The sequence below is a fragment of the Cupressus sempervirens genome, chromosome 3 (genome assembly GCF_028749045.1).
Source record: "Cupressus sempervirens isolate cs-2001-9-10 chromosome 3, ASM2874904v1, whole genome shotgun sequence".
In the NCBI taxonomy this organism is placed as follows: domain Eukaryota; kingdom Viridiplantae; phylum Streptophyta; class Pinopsida; order Cupressales; family Cupressaceae; genus Cupressus; species Cupressus sempervirens.
Window position 1 is genome coordinate 1,098,619,897 of NC_143120.1, and position 24,591 is coordinate 1,098,644,487.

Consider the following 24,591-nt stretch of genomic DNA (forward strand, 5'->3'; position numbering starts at 1 on the left):
CCTCAAATTGTTTCATCAAGAGGTAGAGATGCAAGTGAATATTGCAAAATTAATTTTATTGTCTTTGACTTGAGAAGAAAAAAGAAACAAATAAATTTGTTGTTGAAGAATTTCCTTGCGAGTGGTAAATGAATATAAATATTGTGGCTTTTATTTTAACAACAAACTTAGCTGAGAGACTTGCAGGACAGCAAGGATACAAGAGGGACGAAAAAGTTATCTTTATTCCATAATAGAAGTTGAAACACAGCTTGGGCATAAAAGAGAATATCATGTCAAACTATTTAGTTGTACATTTCACCATGAGAAAGAAGATTATATAGGAGCAGAAATAAGATGGAAAGCGAAAATGTTAATAGGGTAGCTAAGAACTAGCTCACATCACCTTAGGTTTGAGATTAGAAGGTGGATACGCCCTAGAGAAGTATGGGCAGCTAGAATATGCCATTTTTGTGCTTTGCAGCTAGTGCATTTAAAATGGCAGATCATAGAATGTCCAGCTTACTGTCAGCCGACTTGATCGTCGTCGGTGATTTTGTACTTTGTAGCCGACGTCGTCAGTAACCAGTTTATAGCAGACAGATTTTGGCCGACGGGTAGATTAGGATTGTTTTGTAGCCGACGGACTCCTTCGGGAAGGTTCAGCAAAAAGTATTTATACCCTGTCTGGGATCATTGTAAAACATCTTATGAAGCATAATGTAATGTTCTGGCATATGCGAATAATATAAGGAGTTCTGCTGTTCAACAGTACTCCTTTATTCGCATATGCCAACAAATTACATAACTGGTGATAAGATGATTTACAATGATCCCAAACGGGGTATAAATACTTTCCGCCGAACCTTCCCGAAGGAGTCGGTCGGCTACAAAACAATCCTAATCTACCCGCTGGCCAAAATCTGTGCGCTATAAACTGGTTATCGATGTTGTCGGCCACAAAGTACAAAAACACAGACGACGATCAAGTCGGCTGACACTTACAAGGATATGAAAATCATCTACATTGATACTGTAGGATAGTTTTATCTTGGGTTGTTGTTTGCTCTTATGAACGTTTAAAACCTTGCATGCACTTATGTGTGTTTATACACATTTATATATATTCTCTCTTAAAGGTAGATAACATTGTCATTCGTGGAGAACTTTTGTTTCACGGTGTTAGTCAATATGAAGGCTTTTTGTTTTCTTTAGATGACAAAAGTTTGTAGTTGGCTTCAAGATCCTATGTTCTGCAACCATTTGTTCTCATGCTGATAGATCTCTAGCTACACTAAAATACTTCTTGAGTTGCTTTTATTTATCCTTTGTGCTCATAATGTGTATCCAATGCTTTGTAGAAAGCATTGTAAAGATTGGTTTATCCAGCAATTGGAATATTTCTGTTTATAGAGGAGATCATCATATCCAGCCTGCCATATTGTGCGTTGTGTTGTTAGCCTATACATTTTTGTGACATTGATTTGTATTTGTGCTGTTGCTTTGCCAATTTTCAAATGAATAGTGATCACTTTAGAATGTAGAAAATTTATGTATATTCTCTCTTAAGGTAGAAATTATAAGTTTCATTTGAGAAAAAAATTGTAGTATGGTTCAAGTTAGTTTTGTGTTGGCTCAGGATGACAAAAGTTTGTAGTTGGCTTCAGTTTGTGATTTTTAACCTCTTATGCAGTTGAACATGGAACTTTCCAATGTATCAAGAATAGAGCTTCAGCTGATTCCAAGGGTGCACGAGGTTGCAACTCGGTCATTCTTGCTTTATTGGATGAGCACAACATCAACTGAAGCCCCATCTGTTGAGGACTTCAGCTTACAGCTTTCTTCGCTACATATTGGTATTGAATTTGACCCCCTGGATATGGAGGATTTATGTTTATGGTTTTCTTCTCTTTTTCTACCATAGCGATATTTGTTAATTGATTATTGTTGTTGAAGTATTATGTGTCAAAAACACTTTTAAATAGAAAGTTGACCTTTGATTTCTATTCAAATGGCTCTTAATGAACTGACCTACTTAAGTGTAGTGACATTGGCCTTTTCCCCTTATTTCCATAGATATATAAGAGCTACATTAAATCAGGTTTCTTGGATAACCATTAAATATTTGTAGGTTTGATTTCTTACTAACCAATTGAGGTCATTGACCTAGCAGGATAAATTTATTTTGGTATGCTCATTATTGCATGAGATGATAAATAATTGGATGATTCATTTACAGAGAACAAATTGGTCTTAACGAGTTTACAAACAAGATTATTCTAAAAAGAAACATACAAATAATAGAAATAATCTATTATACAATATGTTTACAATACCTAGAAGTGACCATTAAAACAGAAATAAATTAAGTTACAAGATATTATTTATCACTCTCCCGTAATAATCATCTTATCAATGACACCAAGCTGCCCCCTAAATCTGACAAACCTCTTTGGAAGTAGGGACTTGGTGAGCATATCAACAGTCGGGTCAGATGTAGGAACAAACTGCAAATCCACAGATCCATCTTCAACCAACCGACAGATAAAATAACAATGAATGTCAGTTTTCTTAGTGTGCTCATGGAAGACTGGATTTTTGGCAAGTTTGAGGATCACTTGATTGTCACAAAAGAGTGGTGGAGGGTCTACTTGGGACATATGGATGTCGGAAAGCATCCTACGAAGCCAAACTGCCTCACAACTTTTGTTGACTGTTCCTTGATATTCAACTTCCGTTGAGGAAACTGATATGACCTGCCACTTCTTATCGATCCAAGTACTAATACTTGTTGCCCAAACTGAAGATATTCTAGGAAGTAGATTTTATGTCATCAACATAGCCTCCCCAATCTGAGTTTGTGTAAATGATGAGTCATGCATCTTTGGTTCATCCATAGAGGATAACAAAAGCAGGAGTGCCCTTGACATAGCGCAGGATGCGCTTTGCTGTAACAAAATGATCTGAAGTGGGAGTTGACATGGAGTGAGATATGTAAATCATTGCAAAGCTAAGATCAGGTGTAGCAGCAGTGAGATATATCAAACTGCCCACTAGTTTTCTAAATGCAGATTAATTATCACCATGAGAACCAAATTTGTGTGATAACTTTAGACGAAACTCCATAGGTGTAGATGAAGGCTTACAATACTCCCGTGCATACTTAAATTGAGAGATGAAGATGTTACCTGACTATTGCTAAACCATGACACCTAGGCAGTAGTGAAAAAGTCCAAGGTCAGTTTTGTCAAAAGATTGACAAAGATTTTGTTTGACAACCTAAATCAATGATTCAAAATTGCAGTGATAATCAAATCACTAGCATATATTGTTCAAGTATGTAGCTTCAAAAGTTTTTAAAAATTTATCTTCTACATGTGCTGATTATCCTTGTCTGTGGATAATAAGCTTGGTTTCTACTTTCGGCGCTCAAGTTATATGTGTGTATGCTTCAACTGAGTCTATTATTGAAGTATGTTTTGAAAACTTGTGTATACTATGTGGAGGTTGTTATGACTATACTTAGTCAACATGGTTGTATGATATGTCATTGTACGGTTATTGAAAAGACTCACATTTTGTAATGGCCCTTGCCAATAGGCCACTAAGAACCACTAATACTGAACTGTGAAATTTTGTCAAACACTTTACATGCAAACTAATACATTGCTGAAAGTAAAATGCTGAATAAAGGAAATTGTTGTGCAACAAATCTACTCAGATAACTGATGTAAAATAGTGCCAATATATTCATTCAAGGATAACCAAATGTTCTTTTACATATAATATGCGATTCGCGACTCAAAGCATTACAACATGGCCCATTACAAACAAACCCTTACTGGCTGAATGCAACTGAGAATTTCTTGCAACTACAAACTGAAATGAAAGAACTTGGATTGAGCAGATGCTGGAGACGAAATGATGAAAATGCAACTCCAACCTGCCCTCAGATTTGCTGACCGTACAGCTTGCAGGTACAACCGTACATGTACCAATTGGTGCGACACCTGGCAAAAATAAATACTGGGCTGAAAGGTGCCGAAAATGGCATAGAAATAATGGCCAGGCTCCGAGGAAAATTCTCCTACAAAATAAAAATCAAACTCCTAGCCAACAGTGAGATATGAGCAAAAATGTATGTCCAAGCTGAAAATCAATCTCTGGTGGAAATGTTTAAATACCAAATAAGCCCAACTTGAAGTAGCTGAATACCACTTCCAAAGTGCAACCCTTCAAAGGATATTTCACCTCCTCAGTTATGTAAATCCTTAGGAGACTCTGTTCTTAATGATCAAATAACAATCTGCAAATCAAGATGGCGCCACAAATATCTCAAAGAGAAAAGTCGTGTAAACTCAAATCTTGGGATGTCCAAATGAGAGGCCAAGCACTCTATTTATTCACTTTTCTAAGAAGCCACTAAGAACTTCTAGAAGTATCCATAAAATATTCTTATGAAATCCCTTTGTAATGCACTCATATATAAAAAATAACTTTATAAAATAAAAAGTGCAACTCAACTCAAAATTATAATATTTTGACCCCGCATAGCACATAAAATAAAAATATGATGAACACCATCTCTCTAAGAGCAAATAAGACCATCCAATTCCCAAATAATCATCAGAATGACTCTCTCACCAAAATCATCTGCCTATGAGAGTCAACGATAGGAAAATTCACTGAAAAATAACATGTCACTAAAAAGGGGACATGACACATTTTTTGATTCATCACTCGATGAATTTCAAGAGACTCATGCGATGACTCATGAAGAGTCACTCCGTACATTCAAATAGATTGGCGTTACAAGAAGTTGATGGTTCGTTTGGCATTCATTATTCTTCCTTTTTATGGTTCACATGTATCTTGACACGGGATGATTATCTATTTATTACAACTTCTTTACTTGTCACAAAGTCTACCATTGAAGTCTCTTGTGCCTTCATATCTTGTGGTTTTGCCGTGTTTCTTTCTTTGTATTTCTGTGTAAGTGTTTACTCTCTGTGATATATGTATTGAATATTCATTGGTAGTGTTGGTTAATATATATTTTTTGCTTGTAGAAGAGTAAGGTATGGAGAATGAATTTTGTATTATTAGACATGAGCTTGTAGATAATTCATTTAATAACCAATGTATTTTTGAAAACGTCTTCAGTAACAAAGTATTTGTGCGATACTTATATGCCTTGTTTATTTTGTAAATCATCGTTCTGTGAATAAGGTGAAGAGGTCTTATTGGTTTACTAGTGAGAGTCTTCAACCATAAGCAAGAGTTTACCATATCTATTTTGAAAGATTCCATAAAAGAATCAACTTTTGGGGTGGCTGGGTTTTTCCCCTCAGCGAGGAGGGTTTTTCTGGGACAATAATTGTGTTATTTGTTATTGTATTTTTGATTATTGCATTCTTATATTCTAGTTCAAAAAACTTGACATATGTAGCCAAAATGATGATATAACTGCCAATAGTTTTGACATACAAATGTGCATTAGGAGGACTCCATAGGAAACACTAATTTGTGCAGTACTTATCAATTTTAATTTATCAATCCTGAGGAGCCTATTTGATGCCATACAATGTTTTTACTAGTCTGAGTGCTTGGTGTTCTTTATCGAGAACCTTGAAACTTGGAGGTTATATCATGTACACTTCTTCTCGTAACTCACTATTCAGGAACACACTCTTTATGTCTATTTGGTTAACCTTTCGGTCACATTGAATCGCCATAGCAAGGACTAATCTAATCGTTTTTGTCTGACCAATGGTAGAAAAAGTCATTTCATAATCAATTTCTTCCACTGAGAGAAGCCTTTGGAAACAAGATGAGCTTTGTGCTCATCTAAAGTACCATCAGCTTTGTATTTGACTTTGTATACGCACTTGCAACTGATGGGATTCTTTCCTAAAGGAGAATCTAAGAGAACTTGATGGTCAGTTTGTGTAGCGTTTTCTGACTTAGGTATCCCTTTTGCCTCTGTGTATGTAGGCGATGATAGAGAAATTTACAAAGTCAGATTGTTTTTTCTTCTTTTGAGCTGTTGGTATAACACACATATTTTATACTCATTCAAAGTATAAAAATTGAGACACCCAGAAAACTTTGAAGCCAGCCCAAGCGAAGTCTCAAAAAACCAACAAAGATTTAAAACAAAATTTTGGCTAGCGAATTGTTTGAAGATTTCTAGAAATGATAGATTTTTGTAAGAAAAATGACTATTAAAGAGAATTGTTGACTACAAAGAGGGTTGAATTAAACAAATATCATTGAGAATTGGAGCTGTGAATTAGTGAAGCAAATTGGCGTTTGTAGAAAACAAGGAAAAATAACCCTGTAAAAATTGTGACAGAAACGAAAAAGGAGCCAAAAATGGTTTTATGTGCAGATAAAGGGCATAAAAAATAGGAGAAATCGCGCAGGTCTTGTAGGAGGGAAGATACGTCTGTAAAAAATAAACTACAAAGAGGGTTGAAAAAACAAATATCATGGAGAATTGGAGCCATGAATCATTGGCGCAAACTGACGTTTGTATAAAACAAGAAATAGTAGCCTTGTAACAAAATGTAGTAGAAACAAAAAAAGAGCCAAAAATGGCTTCCCTTGTAGATAGAGGGCGCAAAAAATAGGAGACATCACATGGGGCTTGCATCAGGGAAGAGATGCTTGTAAGAAATGACCATGGAATGGTTGAACATGGGTTGTGAATGAGAAAAAATGACTAGATCTAGATGTGTTTGCTGACAAAGAACCACTCAAAAGAGGTTGTGCAAGGGCTTGTCATATCCATAGATTTATAAGATTTAATAATAAATAAATTAACATTAGAATAAATAGTAATATAATTTATTATTATATATTTTAAATATAATGAGGAGATAAGTAACATGTACTATATATTGATCAACAATAATCAATAAATAGAATAAAAGAATAATTAATTAAAAAATAAAATATATTAAATGTATTAAATAAGTAATTATTGATATATAAATAAACTATATCCTATAGACATAATTTTGAATAGATTGAATTTAGTCTTTTATAGACAACTAATATATATATATGTGTGTGTGTGTGTATGATCATATATTCTAAAATATAAATATTATAATTTGAATATATATAACATTTACATTTCAAAGTATAATAAGAGAAAGTAATAAAAAATACATATTAAAGGAATTAAAACTAATTCTTTGCTCAAGTAGAGTCATGATTCCTCATAGTTGCACAAATACATATAAGATAATAATGGGGGGACAACGTGGAGGGGGTAGCGGCACACAAGAAAAGATAAGAAATAATTATCCAATCTAGAAACTTATACGGTCAGCAGGTACGTTGAAGAGAGGAGGATCGATTTCATTGGAAAATGGATAGGAAAGCGAAGAAGATAGAGTCCAGTAGAATGGCGAATAAGTAATACAAGATAGGAAGAGTACGTGGACACTAGACACAATAGAGGATATAATTAGAACCAATAGATGCAGCGTTTTACAAAAAAAAAGAAAAAAAAAGGAAAAGATTGTCTACTACAAGTACCACATGGATTGTCAGAGATCAAAGGGGGAAGATTCAGAGTAATATATCAAGGAGTACATAGCATCTTCGAATGACTATATCCTTGGCAAACTAAGATATCTGCAGAAACATTAAAGTACGACATAAATAGACATTAATCATTAGGTTTGACACCAATTGCCAATTGATAATCTCCTACTTGGCAAGGCAATAGAGTAGTATGTGTGACTCCAACAGAAGGAGCTTTAGATATACAAAGAGTTTGTTCACATCAGAATTCACAGTCGACACTTGATTCAAGGAAGAGAAACAAAATAACGCATAGCTCAAAATACTATCATTTCTACCATACCGGCATCAAGCTATATAATAGCAACAAATGTAATGAGAAAGATAATTATTAGCACAGTAGAAGCTCATCAGGTCTATGTAATGATATCACGAAAAATATCTGGAGTATTAGCCGTACTAAGTACCAGTATGGCTGGGCATATGAATCATCTAATATGTAAATTATATGATAAACTGTGGGAAGAAGAATAAAATGAACACACACACACACACACCTGCACACACACACACACACACCAACAGATGAATAAAACTTGAGAGTTTATATCGAGACTATATAAGAAGCTGTGCAAAGAATAAAAGATAAACCTTATAGTAAAGGTATGAGTGGTGCTATAGCAGATTTGTAACCAGATTTGATAAAAGGGTCAAGAGAAGATTGATGGACAAGAGAATATGAAGTGCTGAGATATGTAGAATACAGATTTGATAGGGTGAGCTAAGCAAGATAAATAAACTCCATATGCTGAAAGAGAGAGTTACATGCATTGAGAAATACCTGAGTTTAGAGAAGATGTAAGGAAGTGATAAAATAGACTATAATATTATTTAAATTTTTATAGATGTTATTTATGAAAAAGGTGTCTTTCTGAACAGATATTTTGAGTGATACATTTTTAAGATATCTAAGATGGTTTGCCTCTTCTTTAAATATGAAGGTTATAAGATCAGATTGAGAGGTATGAAGGAAGAGGGTTCTTAATGATTAAACAAATTAAAGGTTGATCATTTAAGGAGTATAATAATACAATAAGGAAATACATATTAGGAATTGAATTTATTATAAGAGATTGTATATAAGATTTTGGTGAGAAGAGAGAATTCAAGTTGATGATCTTAAATTCCCAAGCTAACCAATTTAGTGGCCTTACAAGTAGTATCCAAGCATTGAAATTGATTCATGTATAGACTCCAATCATAACTATTCACCACCTATGCATAGTAAAGCCAATGGCTGCATATTTTATTGGAATTTTTCGAGGAAGAAGTCTCGGCTGATTGAACTTATGAGTAAATAATCTTAAGAACCGTAATAGATACAAATGGGGACATTACAGGGCCACACAAAAGGTTTGTAGGAATGGTGTCAATGAAGATGTGAATAGCCCTAGTCGGGCTGCAAGATGAATTCCTACAAACTTTGAGCAAATCCCAGAAGGAAATAATTTCAATTTCCTCTGGATAAGACTTTTTTATTAATTTGCAACTAAAGACGAACAAAAGGGTCTAAGGAACTACCAAAACCCAAGCAGCAACTTAACAAACAACAAGAGCACTGTACAATATCCAAAAGAAAGACAAAGCAAAGAGGAAAAAGCCAAATAACTGAGGAACCAAGCCAACTAGCAAGTGGAAACCACCAAACCAAAAAACCACAACAAGTTAGCCGCTTGGATCAATTGGGAAAAAGCCTAGCATTCACAGATAAGCCGTAGAATAGGAGACTATAAGAAGACTCTGGGAGTGCTTGGAAGAGCTGGAAGCAGAAGATCGCTAGTGAATGGAGGATTTGCGTGGTATCACAGCCTCAGAGATCCCAATAGGGAATCCAAAGGTTGCTTTGTGCCCCATAGAGTGGGACTGATAATCAATAATGAGGTGATGAGCTGGTCAGAATGTGATCTTGGGGGAAGCCACTGTAGGGTGAGGTCCCAAAGTCTTCATGTCTTCTAAAGATAGAGTGGAAGGCATCTTTGATCCGTATAAGAGAAGGAAACTAGAAGAGACTGATCCTCTTTGAATAAGCAATAGAATCTTTCTTTGATCTCATCGTAAATGGTACAATGAAAGATAAAGTGAATCTAAATCTTAGCCTCCCCCAAGTCATAAAGTTGATAGATCCTATGCTGCCTAGACAAATGGTGATTGGTTTTGATGCGGAACTGATGAGAGCCCAAGTTGAAAGAATCAAGAGAGATACAAAGAGCATGAGACCACCCATGAGACAGGTATTCGAGGCGCACAATGATTTTGTCTTGTAGCTCGAGAAAATGCTATGCATAAAAAGTTGTCTTAGGACGAAGCCCTTGTATGGGACATGAACAAGTAGTGCGGATATACCGTCTATAAATATTTGTCTTGATATGCATGTTCAACTCTCGCTAAGATGGTTGAAGATGAGCTAAGGTGTCTAGGGCGTACTTGAATGAGGGAAGGTGGTCAATATTGATCTTGATAGAACTTAGTAGAGTTGAGGTATGGGTGAACCAACAGTGAGCCTGACCATTAGAGTCCAAGCGTGCAATAGCCTCTGAATAGCAATAAGCTAGTTAGGGATATTTGTAATGCCCGTCCAAGGAGTCTGCTAAACCTCATAGGCAATGTACGAACCAAACTAGATTGAAGATAATACCAAGTTTGAACAAATGTGTCCCAAACTTGGCGAGAACAATATTGTGTGTGGTAGATTGTCTACATCTAATTATACGCCGTAGGAGAAAGATCTGGACCCACTTCACAAAGGCTCAAGTTGATTCTAGAAGAGATGGTCCCCAAACCACAAAACCATAGAGCATAGTTGGTCGGATCAAAGTATTTAAAAGAGTCAGGTTGGACATGGTGTCTTGGAAGTGATGTTTGAAGCACTGTCTCTCAATAAGGGTAAGTGAGGTATAACCCTTTTTGATATAAGGCTGGATCACCAGTCTCATGCTAAAGCAAGGGTCCAAAAGCTTGATCCCCAGATAGGTGTGTTGGTTCCCAAAACCGCAAATTGGAAATCCAAGAGCCTGCCACTTCTCTGACAGGACTTCTCAATCAGTTCTGGCCAACAAACGAGAATACTTCGCGATTCCCTTGCACTTTAGGGTCCGCTAGACCCAGGTGGGTAAACCTTCACCTCAAATGCTGACCGTTTGGTTCAAGGCATTTCTACAGCGAATTTAAACTTTGGAGTTCTTCGGTTAGCAAGGTCCTCGAACTCGATCAAAATGAAACTGGATGTTGAATACTTGATAATTGAATGTTTTGTATAAAGTTTGTTAATAATGAATTTGATGCTTGCAAAAGGAATATATAGATTTTCTGACTTCAATAATAAAAGACCAGTGCCTTTGCTCATCCAAGCAATAGAGTCAACTTCAGTGAACTTTCACGTACAACTTCATAATGCTTTACACTCTTTACTGCCAACAATTAAATAATCAAGATGCGACAGACCAAATATTTTGCGATCTTAAATTAGTCAAGATTGAATTTTAACTCCTCTGGTAGGGAGACAAACTGAATACAAATATGGAAATGATTTAATATTTCACAATATCTGTAATGATAAAATTTAAAATGCTAAATGATCATGTTTTGCTTATCTGACATTTAAATTGTATACAGAATTCGAAAAATATTTACAAAGGACGATTCGCCTGTAGTTTAAATCTCCATGCCTTTAATAATAAACAAAGAACATTTTATTTAATTTATTGAAATAAAATAATAGATTTTTTATTACAAAGTCATAATGAACTCCTTATTCCTCCATACAATAAATAAATATAAAATACTCCTTATAGTGTATGAATGTCATTGTCCAGGAAAACAAAGGCACTGGTCTTTTTATTATTGAAGTCAGAAAATCTATATATTCCTTCTGCAAGCATCAAATTCATTATTAACAAACTTTATATAAAACATTCAATTATCAAGTATTCAACATCCAGTTTCATTTTGATCGAGTTCGAGGACCTTGCCAGCCGAAGAGCTCCAAAGTTTAAATTCACATTGGAAAAGCCTTGAACTAAAGAGTCAGCGTTTGAGGTGACGGTTTACATGCCTGGGTCTAGCGGAGCCTGAAGTGCAGGGGAATCGAGAAGTATTCCCGTTCGTTGGCCAGAATTGATTGAGAAGTCCTATCGAAGAAGTGGCGGACTCTTGGATTTCCGATCTACGGTTTTGGGAACCAACAGATTGGTGACAATACTAGGGAGAGTTGCTCGTAGTACATATTGCGAAGTTACCTAGGATTTTTAAGTTCATAGATCAGTATCAGATGTTGTATCAGTTTGTTTGAAAGTGTACTCTGTTGGAAGTAAGAACCTGGAAGATCAATACATTCCTCGAAAGAGGTGGTGACTCTATTCAATAAAAGTTTTAGTTGGTAACTTTGTTGAGGGAGAGGTCTTAGAAGGAGATGATTTGATTACCTAACATGGAGAAAGTATACTACGATTAGGAGGAGGATCTATGTTATGTCATGGAGGAAGAGTAAATACACCCCTTGGATGCCTTTTTCAATCTGGAAAGATATGAAGGGAAGTCGGCACATTTGTTTATAAGGATGGTGGATATTTTTCGGGAAGTACCTTTAGATATCATGCCTTCACGCAAGGAATTGCTAAGAAAATTTTGTGAGTTGGGAATTTCGCCAAATGATCCTGATTTGATGCTTCTCTTCCAAATATTAGATGAAATTTCAAATTATATATCTTTTTTGGATGGATTTTTGAATTTCAAAATGCAAGAAGATGAATCTGCAACACAATTCTTCATAAGGATGTTTAATGCTTATCAAGAAGTACCTTCAGAATACAAACCTCCATCATCTGATCTTCTTAATAGGATGTAGGAATTAGACCTCTTATATGATCATCATTTTCTTAGCTTTCTTGAACTTATGGATAATGAACTAGTTCCAGAGAAAAATGAATTCAAGACTGAAGTAACATATGAGTCAAATGAAATTTCAGATTCAAATGGAGATGAAAGTTTTAGGCATTCTGAAGGAGAATCAGCCCATGATGATATTTATATGCTTACAGGCGATAGTGAATGTGATAAGGAGGAAGAGGATTCGAGTGTGGAAGAAATTTCAGCTTTGTTAGACATGGAATATCAGAAACATGTTGAACGGAATGGTTTAAATTTTTTCTCAATTCACTATGGTGAGCAAGGTGATGTATTAGCTCATTCTCAAGAAGCATTGGATGAAAAAGATGATCATTCCGAAGAATCATATAGTGAAGATAATATAGAATTGCATACGACATATGAACATGAAGAAGTCGTCGGATATATTGCTGATGAAGATATCTATCTTACTAGTCAAGAAGATGATGATTCCCAAAAGGATGAAATTAGTACACTATTTGATGAAACACTTGATGATCCAGATGAAAGCTCTCATGATAGTATGGTTGAATTCTCTATATTCTTGAACCCATTGTTCGAAGAAGAAGTAATTGAAGATAGTTTTGAATTCACTACATTCTCAAATCCGTTATTTGAGGACTTTCCATGCAATCAAATCCATCAGCATGATGATGAAGATAGTAGGTCTGATTTTGCAATTGATGAAACTCATGAAGTGTATTCAGAAGGTGAAGTATCTTTCGGTCCATCCAATCAGCAGGAGTTGTGTAGTGAGATTAAATCAGATATGCATGATTCTGAAAATTATCCAAGCATCCCACTTGATCAAGTTCTTGATAAAGGGGAAGTAGTGTTTCCTAGACATGAAAAGAAACAACATCTTGAAGATTGGGCAGATTGTGTGAAGAAAGATATCCTAGAAGATGCTTATACAACTGCCCAAATGTGTTACTCAAAGGAGCTTCCTTTCAGCAAAGATCATGTTGATGAAACAAAGCCAACATGTATTTTATATAAAGATGATTCACCTGATGCAGATTTGAAAGATGGGCAGCAAACCAAGGAGATGAAAGAAAGGCATATGGCACATGACGATTGTTTTCTAACATTTGCTAATGGATCAGATTCTACTAAAGAATAGTATGACATCATGATCAGTAGGTTCAAAGTGTTACACAAGCAGAATTGAGTGTTTGATAGAGGGAAGAATCAAGTTTCATTTTTTGTTTGGGGGCCTTGGGCCATCCAGTTTCAGCTTGCATCATGTGAAGCATTGATGCTTAGTCTGCTTGATAGCTGTGATCTCGCTATGCTCACAGGTAGCATACGTCCCCAGAAAGAGCCACTGATGGAACACTAAATTTTGGCAAATTTAGAGTCCCAAACACCATGTCAAGGGGCTAATTTTCAGATCTTACCCACTACACATATTCAAACAATATACTTCAAAATCCAAAAAGGTTATGGTTAGAGGAATATGGAAAAGGGAGTTGTTCGATCTAGGCATGCATTATAGCACAATCCAAACTGTCTTGTGCAATTCATCAAATAATTTATATGAAGAGAATGCAAATACCAATATAGACAACCCTGATCTTTGTTGCAGAATAACCGGATATCTTATTTGTATACAGATTACTGCCTGAGAAATATAACGGCAAGTGTGATATTGGAGAACTTTCAGATTTGAAGGGTTTTCCTTCAGCAAATAAAGGACTTACAAAGAAGCCTCTTATACCAACAATCTGGAAGTCAATAAAGTTGTTTTATCCATACTGAAAATGATCTGTTCCGCTTGAATCAAAGTTTGAATTGGGATATGACCGTGTTTATGCCATAAACAATGGAGATGTTTCATTGCATATTGACAATAATATAATATGTGTAGAATGAAGTGACCACGATTTGCCATGCAATGAAAGGATGGACTTGAATAAAAACTGATTCTATTAAGTCTGCATGCTCTTTCCAGTTTCTCTTTTTCACACAGCCGACGGGAATGATGAGGATTATCAAGTAGTAGAGGAAGCTGTTCATAATTTTTCCAAATTAGATCTTATATCATCATCTTGCATACCAAGAGAAGTAACTTCTGTTGGAACATCTAATTATGTCAATCTAATTCAGGACATACCTCTGTGGTCACTGAAATTGTTATATTGGCTTTTGCACCCTGCTAGAGTTGGTCCAGCATCCAGCATAAGAGCTATCAATAATTCTACCTTCCAGACTATAGATGGAATACCAAGGAAATGGCTTTAATGTTGCATCTACTCCAGATCATATTTTGCAAGCAGAGTTTGTTTGCAAATCAACAAATGTATTATCAGGGAAGATGTCATTCTCAACAGAGCATTAGAGATTCCCACAAGCGTCATACATTTTCTTAAAGTGGAAGATGGCAAGCACATACACAGGCTGAAGAATTCACACAGCAAATGAAGGTTCATGCCGAGGCAAGGAATAAATGAAGAAGTTGGATGGTCAGATAGAGGTTGTGAAAGTTCCTCACAAATTATGGTTAATCACAGTCTTGCAAACTTTCTACATATTCAAGTATGGAAGGCTAAGGAAGAAAGACTAATTTCAAACGATGACAAGGATGCTAGTGTACCGACGTTGAAAGGTTATGAGAGCAGTCAAGAACGTAACTAAGACCAGTTATCATGAATAGTATCAACATTACCAGCAGGGTGTTTAGTGTAGCTCCATTGCACAATAAAAAGGATCGACCCCACAAGACACTCTAGATGATTATTCATCCACGACAAAAGCAATGGTTTTATTTCAAAGGAATTGCTTGAAACGAATGTGACAAAGTTAGTGTAGCTAGAAAACGAGTATACCCAGCATTCAATATTTTCAAACTGACCATATAAAGATGATTGCGGATGTCACTTGACAAAATTTGAAGTTCTTCAAACATGGTGGAAACCTAGACTTAATTTGTTCTATTCACCTATAGGTACAAATGGGATGTGCATATATCTATAAATGAGAGATGAGATGTCTATATTCAAATCTAGAGCGAGTGCTTTGAAGGGCTCAACGATGGATTCAAACCAGTTTCCCATATTCGATAATGGTTGAATATGACTGTATGTTCGATGACAGCATAGAAGTCAAGAGCCAAGGAATTACAAAGTGATTGCCGATGATAGAATTAGCAAAGATTATTTTGCCCAAAGATATAAATTAAGAAAATGGAGAGGTGCAATTAGAATTAAAATGTGTAATTATTTTTAAAAGATAGATGACCCTTCATTTGAAAAGTCACCTCTATATTATTTAGATATATAAGGGAGATATAGAACCAAGCAAAAAGAGATATCCGAACAATGACATTCATACACTCTAAGGAGTATTTTATATTTATTTATTGTATGGAGGAATAAGGAGATTATTATGACTTTGTAATAAAAATTCTATTATTTTATTTCAATAAATAAAATAAAATGTTCTTTGTTTATTATTAAAGGCGTGGAGATTTAAACTACAGGCGAATTGTCCTTTGTAAATATTTTTGGAATTCTGTATACAATTTAAATGTCAGATAAGTGGACATGATCATTTAGCATTTTGAATTTGATCATTATAGATATTGTGAAATATTAAATTATTTTCGTATTTGTATCTAGTTTGTCTTCCTGCGAGAGGAGTTAAAATTCAATCTGGTCTAATTTAAGATTGCATAATATTTGGTTTGTCGCATCTTGATTATTTAATTGTTAGCAATAAAGTGTGTAAAGCATTATGAAGTTGTACGTGAAAGTTCACCAAAGTTGGCTCTATTGCCCTAATGAGCAGAGGCACTGGTCTTTTTATTATTGAAGTCGGAAAATCTATATATTTCTTCTGCAAGCATCAAATTCATTATTAACAAACTTTATACAAAACATTCAATTATCAAGTATTCAACATCTAGTTTCATTTTGATTGAGTTCGAGGACCTTGCCAGAAGAACTCCAAACTTTAAATTCGCTGTAGAAAAGCCTTGAACCAAACAGTTAGTGTTTGAGGTGAAGGTTTACCCGCCTGGGCCTAGTTGAGCTTGAAGTGCAGGGGAATTGAGAAGTATTCCCGTTCGTTGGCGAAAACTGATGGAAAAGTCCTATCGGAGAAGTGGTAGGGTCTTGGATTTCAAATCCGCGGTTTTGGTAACCAATAAGGTGTAAGAGGAAGAAATCTCAATCTCCTCATTCTATGATAAAAAACAGAGGTGAGAGGTCTTAAGGCGATTGAAGACCATCACTTGGTCTTGCTAGAGTTCACAATCAATTATGTAAGGTCATAAAAATAAGCAAGGCCATCAAGAAGTCCTTTTAGGCCATCAAGGGAGGTGGCCATGAGGACTGCATCACTTGCAAAGAGCAAGATAGAGATAAACCTTATGTAAATAGTATCCATTCCTGGGAAGAGAGTGTGCTTGAAGGAACTCCTCCATCTCATCCATGCAGATTCTAAACAAAGTGGGGGAGAGAGGGCAGCCTTGCTTCATCGCAATAGTGCTACAAATGAGGTCAGACATCCCCTGAGGGGTCTTGGATGGACCAACCAATGACTTATACAATCTCATGATGACAGTCATATGTGGGAGGTTGTGCCTAGACTAATCGATATGAAGGTTATGCCTAGACCAATAGATAGGGAGGTTATGCCTAGACCAACAGATAGTTGGAGTCTCACCTAGGGATACACCTAAACCTTCAAGTGATAGGACATCCTCACATAGGAAAGTGCTTTATCCTCTTTTAGTTCTATCTTAGGTGTTGACTTGGTGGTTGAAAACATCTCCTAGTTATTAACTAATGAGATTAAGGGACTTTCTAATCAATAGTTCATATGGCAAAACATGTGCAAAAGGTTTTACAAATAGAGTTGCAAGCAGAGTGGGTTTAGCCATGGAGGAAACTTTGCAGCTCAACATGTTTGAGTTGGAGTAGTACTATGATAGGTGTGAAGTGTTGACATAAAGGTCAATTTGTCTATCAGCGACTCAACACTTAGTCAATTGGTTATATTGCTATCGAACTCTACAGTTGCTACCGAGCTTATCATTCAGTTTGCAGTGTTAACCAAGTGATTCAGTTGTTCTCGAGCTAAGTAGTCAGAATAGTGTCTATCGAGCACTTGAGTTAGTTTGCAGTGTTTTCCGAACTACATAGTTTTTACCAAGCTTCATAGGCAAAGTTCAGTGCAAACGGAGCGTAGCATAGGCTATCTAGCCAATCAGTGGAAGTGAAGAAGATCGTAGTGTTAACCAAGTCCAATAGTGTCTACCAAGCTCACAGGGTTAACAAAGTGGATCTAGTGTTGACCAAGTCATGTAGTGTCAACCGAGTGATCCAGTTGCTACCAAGTTTCTTAGAGTTCACTGAGTCACACAGTGGTGATTGAGTTCAAGCTACGTGGAAGTGATTAGTATGGACCGTACTCCAAGTTCAACTGAGTGCCAAAGATTGTTGAGCATTGATAGTGTTTGCTGTGTATTAGAACATCATTGAGTTTGTCTTTAGAACCCGAGTTATAGTAGTTGGGTCGACTTTGTTTATTATGTTGAAATTGTTATTGTAGCCGACTCCAGTGAGTTGTAATTTGGATTGGTATATATGTAGTACATTGTATCATTTCCAAATATGAAAAAAAGTGAAGAGTGTATGATGAGCAAAAGTGTGAATTGAAGAAGGCTATAAGTAGTGTAAGGGACAATAAAGATTTATCTATCATAGTTAGGTGACCATTGTAATTCAAGGAATCTCAACCAGCAAATTAGAGTTGTAGATCAAAGATCAGCCACTGGTTCATCCTAACAAGTGCATCAGCCAAATCCTTTACATGGTAGACTTAATAGTCTTTGCCAAATCTCCTAACTGAGTGCATACTTCAATGTATGTTTGTAAATCCTTTGGCAAGGTGGACCTCACAGTCCTTATTGCTCCTAACAGGGCAGATCATTAGAAGTGGTCAATTGTAAGCGTTAACTGGTTAATTTTATATTGCAGTACTTAAGCTTGTGGCTATCATCCCCACTCTAGTTTTTCTTTCTAATTGGAAAGTTTCTGGGTCACCATGTCTTGTGTGAAAGTGTTATGAATGTTTATTTACTTTCATTCTTATGCATACAATTCAATCAGAATATTATATAATGGATTAATTTGTGAAGTAAGATAAAGTTTTATTGGTTCCTGATTCACCCCTCCCCTCTCAGTAACCTTACCTACCTTATATTTTCAACATGAAGAGCACATGATTATACTAAGAGGGGGGGCAGTGAATCAATAGAATAAGAAATTTGCCAATTTGAAACATTTATTCAAACAATTAACTTCAGATGTTGAAATGAACGATTATGTGCATGAATACAATAACAGAAGATTTATAGGGAAACCCAACGTGGGAGAAAATCACGGCAAATAATGGCTTTCTTTGCAATTGTTTTCTAGGTTACAGCCTACTAGAGACTACGACCTCTATGTTTATGAGCACCAATTCACTAGAACCTCCAACTCCCACACGTCGCAGGCTGCTACCTATTGGAAGCATCAACCCCCACTGCTTGTCTTCGTGAGCACCAGCCCACTGCACAGAAAATTGTTTTGCATCTTGGCAATGTTGCTATCTTCAATTGATGATGGATACTTCAAAATGATATTTTTAACATTCCCTACCCTCACTCTTTTTCTCGTAATTTACTTTAACCTCAAGTTACTCACCAATTTACATAATATAATTCAGACTTATATATAAGTCAAATTAGTAATCTGATATTTATCTTATCACATAACTCTGTTAAGCTTTTCTATATAAATCAGATTGGAAATCTGATTTCATATATCTATTTTCCTTTACGCCATTTTATGCTTCCTTATTTGTCATTCATTGCTCACACATTCTTTATTCTCTGATCTTTCTTTATCTACTGCTCTATTTTACTCTTTGTTTTCTTTATCGTTATTCTATGCACTCTAATCTTATGCCCTTTCTTAGCTTCTAGACTTCTCTATTTCTTATCATTTTGAAAACAATTTTGGTTTCAATTATATATATCTTTTAACTCTAAAGGTCCTGCCTTTTAGAATGAGAAGTCATATTATAGTTTTCTTAAACATAATTAATTATTTCTAATCAGTCACGCTAAAACATTATGTAACTTCAAAATTTATTTTGTGTCTTGTAATTTATGACTTTTATCTTAATTATTATATGCTGTTTCTTTCATAGATACATGTGACATAGTCTATTCTACCTGAAAGGGAAGGCCCCCCCTTCTCAACGTTCCTTGAATCAACTCAAGGTAAGCAAGAAGTTGAGAGATGTGAAAGGGTATTGCCAATATTCTTTCCTCTTAGCTTTGAGAAAAAAATCCTCTTACCCGCAGAGCGAGCAATGGGCAAGATGAAACCTTGAACTACACTTCTATCTAGAGTTGTAAACAGTGATACCAATAAACTAACACTAACTCAAAAGCTAGCTGAAAGTGTACTCTAAGTCTGGTCTTAATTGATGCTATATGAATAACCTTTACTATTGGGGCACAAAGACTTCCAGAAATAAAGAATTCTAACTATTTTGTGAATTAAGATAGAGATACAAGCTACAATCAAAGCTCCTAGTCTATAAATCTTTACAATCTCTCCCAGTCAAAGCTTTGGCTCCAATTGCTTTCTAAGTCTTTATACTCAATTATCAAGAATGAAAAAACACATGAATCAAAGATAACAAATGCAACATAGTCAAAGCTTCCAACTTGCACAAGTCACTATTGCACTCTATCAAAGTTAAGCTTCAATTTTTTCTTTGCATTATCTTTTCTTTCAAAATAACATTACATGATCAAAGTTGTGCTTGCACAATTTCTCCAAAGCTCTCTTGCATACAATAAAAGATGATTTTACAATGAGGAGGGGAACTCTTTATATAGGCGAAGGAGTTGAGTAAAAGATGAAGGAAAAACTGGGAGCAACTCAACCAACTTTGACCTTTTCAAACCAGGTAAGAGAAATAATTGGATTACACGTCATAAGGACATGTAAACCGTATTACATGTAATTACACATATTCATGTAATACATCCTCTTCAATCTACAAACATGAAATAGAGAAGGAAGAAGAGAAAAAGAAGTGAAACAATCCTAATAATTATTTTTAAGTGCCTTGAACTTGATGATAACTTCACTCTCTATAGGAAGATCTGAAATCTCCATTGTCTTTGATATAGTTTCTATCTCACACCATCGGCATATGCTGATTTCACAACTTTGCAATTCGCCGCAAGAGAAACTTGTAAGCGCTTTGCTAAGGATTTGAAGAATTCTAACTATTTTGTGAATTAAGATAGAGATACAAGCTACAATCAAAGCTCCTAGTCTATATATCTTCACAATCTCTCCCAGTGAAAGCTTCGGCTCCAATTGCTTCCTAAGTCTTTATACTCAATTATCAAGAATGAAAAACCACATGAATCAAAGATAACAAATGCAACATAGTCAAAGCTTCCAATTTGCACAAGTCACTATTGCACTCTATTAAAGTTCAGCTTCAATTGTTTCTTTGCATTCTCTTTTCTTTCAAAATAACACTACACGATCAAAGTTGTGCTTGCACAATTTCTCTAGAGTTCTCTTGCATACAATAAAAGATGATTTTACAATGAGGAGGGGAACTCTTTATAGACACGAAGGAGTTGAGTAAAAGATGAAGGAAAAAGTGGGAGCAACTCAACCAACTTTGACCTTTTCGAACTAGGTGAGAGAAATAACTGGATTACACGTCATAAGGACATGTAAACCGTATTACATGTAATTACCCATAGTCATGTAATACATCCTCTTCAATCTAAAAACATGAAATTGAGAGGGAAGAAGAGAAAAAATAAGTGAAACAATCCTAAGAATTATTTTTAAGTGCCTTGAACTTGATGATAACATCACTCTCTATAGGAAGATCTGAAATCTCCATTGTCTTTGATATAGTTTCTATCTCACACCATCAGCATATGCAGATTTCACAACTTTGCAATTTGCTGCGAGAGAAACTTGTAAGTGCTTTGCTAAGGATTTGAAGAATTTAACTATTTTGTGAATTAAGATAGAGATACAAGCTACAATCAAAGCTCCTAGTCTATATATCTTCACAATCTCTCCCAGTCAAAGCTTTGGCTCCAATTGCTTCCTATGTCTTTATACTCAATTATCAAGAATGAAAAACACATGAATCAAAGATAACAAATGCAACATAGTCAAAGCTTCCAACTTGCACACGTCACTATTGCACTCTATTTAAGTTCAGCTTCAATTGTTTCTTTGCATTCTCTTTTCTTTCAAAATAGCACTACACGATCAAAGTTGTGCTTGCACAATTTCTCTAGAGTTCTCTTGCATACAATAAAAGATGATTTTACAATGAGGAGGGGAACTCTTTATATATGCGAAGGAGTTGAGTAAAAGATAAAGGAAAAAGTGGGAGCAACTCAACCAACTTTGACTTTTTCGAACTAGGTGAGAGAAATAATTGGATCACACATCATAAGGACATGTAAACCATATTACATGTAGTTGCACATATTCATGTAATACATCCCCTTCAATCTACAAACATGAAATAGAGAAGAAAGAAGAGGAAAAAGAAGTGAAACAATACTAAGAATTATTTTTAAGTGCCTTGAACTTGATGATAACATCACTCACTATAGGAAGATCTGAAATCTCCATCATCTTTGAAATAGTTTCTATCTCACACCATCGGCATATGCTGATTTCACAACTTTGGAATTTGCCACGAGAGAAACTTGTAAGTGCTTTGCTAAGGAATTGTACAAAACAAACTTATTCATTGTATGAGAACCAAAATTTTCTGAATCTAATTCGACATTAACTCTGATTGTATATTGTGAAGTCATTTCTTCAGTTACAACCAAATTACCATGCTCATCAAGAACTTGACATCACATTTGTTCCAAGTCGCACATGATCCCAGTTTCTATGACCTGACAATCATCTAAGGCTGCCTGCAACTTTGTTACAATTTTTTTTTAGTGTTTCTTCTTTATGAAACTAGATGGAATAATATCACATGTAACCATAGCATCCAAATCAGATTTTGCGATCTTATCCCAATCATTCAAAATTTATTTCAGGGTATTAGCTTCCTGACTCAAAGATGCAATCAAGTCATGCAACATTTCTTTAATCTCTCTTATATGTTTGAGAATTCTGACCGCATTAGTGATGGCTTGAACTCCTTTAGAGACAACTTCTCCAAACCAAGTTTTTGTTGCTTCCATGATCTGCTTCTCTCGAGGTGTTTGAGATGTAGTGTTTGTATGTTACAAAGGCTGATGTTGAAGAACCTCATTTAGGCGAGCATCCTCCTTCTTGAGCTGATCCTTTTTCTCCTATAGCTCGTAATTACTCTTTGATACATTAGCAAGTTTTTCTTAAGCATCTTGTAGACAATTCAACTGTGATTTCTTACGAAGCTTGATTTTGGTGGACTTGTAATCCGAATGGTTAAGTGCTTCAATCGGTTTGTCCACCAGTGGTTCAATAACCTCCATAATCTTAGTGTTATTAGAATTAACTAAAATCCATGAAACAATCTTATCTTTCAAAAAATTAGACTTGGTTTTCTAAATAAGAAGATTATTTAGGGGCAACACAACCTTCCTTCTCTTCATAGTAATCTTGCCCAACCAAATGGGCAAACCAAAACCCTTATCTACTAATTAAGGAGCAATAACAACCATTGACATTGCTTCTGATTGTATTTTCATAATGATTGCATAGGCTTCGATTTGTACTACTGTACCAAGAGGTATTTGGTTAGAAGACTTTGTCATGAATGCTTCAAAACCGGTTATTGAAGTATCAAGTTGGGAAAGTTGACATTCTATGAATGTTGGGAAATCTTCAAACATATTTCCCAAGTTCTCGCATTGCTTAGCTATGAGAATAGGAGGAGCTACTGAAGAAATAGGAAGTGCCAATGTATTCACCTTTGAGGCAGGGATGGTAGATGTGAAAACAGTGGAGAATGAATCCACGTCATCATCTATAACACCTAGAAAAGGTTTTTCTTTAATGGATGGACCTTGCTGAATTTTTGGTCATGGAGGAGAAATGATCATAACCTCTTCTTCCTCTTCATCAAATTCTTCTTCAGATGCAGTTTCCTCTTCAGCTTCTTCCTCATCAGACTCTTGAGCTTGCGCAGGAGTTTGCAAGGGTTCTTGAGATGACTTAGATCTCTTTCCATCGTTTAACTTCAACTTGAGAGGTTGTGCTGCAACAAAAGAAGATGCACCATCTTTACTTGAGATTTCTAGCTGATATTTCCTTCTAGGTGGTCCAAAACTTCCACAACCTAACCCAAGTTTGGGATTCACTCTCTTGAGACCTTTGATCTTAAACCATTTGTTGGTATTCACCAAGATGGATTGAAATCCACAAAAAATGTATATACCTTCTTTCTACTGCCACTGTATAGAAAAAGGACATTGCTAATCAAAGCCAACACGATGGTATTCTTGATCAAGAATGTTACCATCATCCTCAATCTGAAGATTAGATGAGATTTCAAGCATGTTAAGATAAATGATGTGATGTAGGGTGAGCCTGCAACAATCCATTTTCATGATGTCTAGCTCTGTGCGCAGGTCAATCTATATGTCCTCTATGCGATAGACATGAGTGAATGCTCTTTTAATCATCGAATTCATCCCTCGATAATCAAAATCAAACCTGGCCTTGAACCTTTTTAATGTGATTAGTTGAAAGTCTGCCTCCATATTCTTTGCCTTGTAAATTGAATTGATCATATACTGACCAATTACCAAGGGTTTGGTTGTAGTGATACCAAAACCTGGCCTATGTAGAGAATTTTGATAAGACTGTAATTTCATCAGCTGTTTGGCTAATTCCATTTAGTATGATCTTATCTGTAGCATATCTTGGCAGAGTGTATGGCTCTCCTTTGAAACAACTAACTCTCAAATAAGTGAAAGTTGGAAACTTTAGAATGATAACACCAAATTGATTAGCCCTATTCCAAGCTTCATCTGACACTCGCTTGATTGCTAGCTGTCTGTCAAACAAACCCCAAAAATGTCGAAAAACTCCATCTTGGACTCTCTTGTAATGATATTTTCTATGT

At 35.6% G+C, this 24,591-nt stretch overlaps 1 protein-coding gene across 2 annotated transcripts in view; it reads left to right on the plus strand.

Moving 5' to 3' along the window:
* Positions 1–24,591, plus strand: part of LOC149570612 (nuclear pore complex protein NUP160-like) — a 278,470-nt gene that overhangs the window by 169,114 nt on the left and 84,765 nt on the right. For both annotated transcript variants that reach the window (XM_089823186.1, XM_089823185.1), the window contains exon 13: positions 1,673–1,835. In XM_089823186.1, the coding sequence (XP_089679312.1) occupies positions 1,673–1,835 (163 nt within the window). The remainder of the gene's footprint in view (positions 1–1,672; positions 1,836–24,591) is intronic.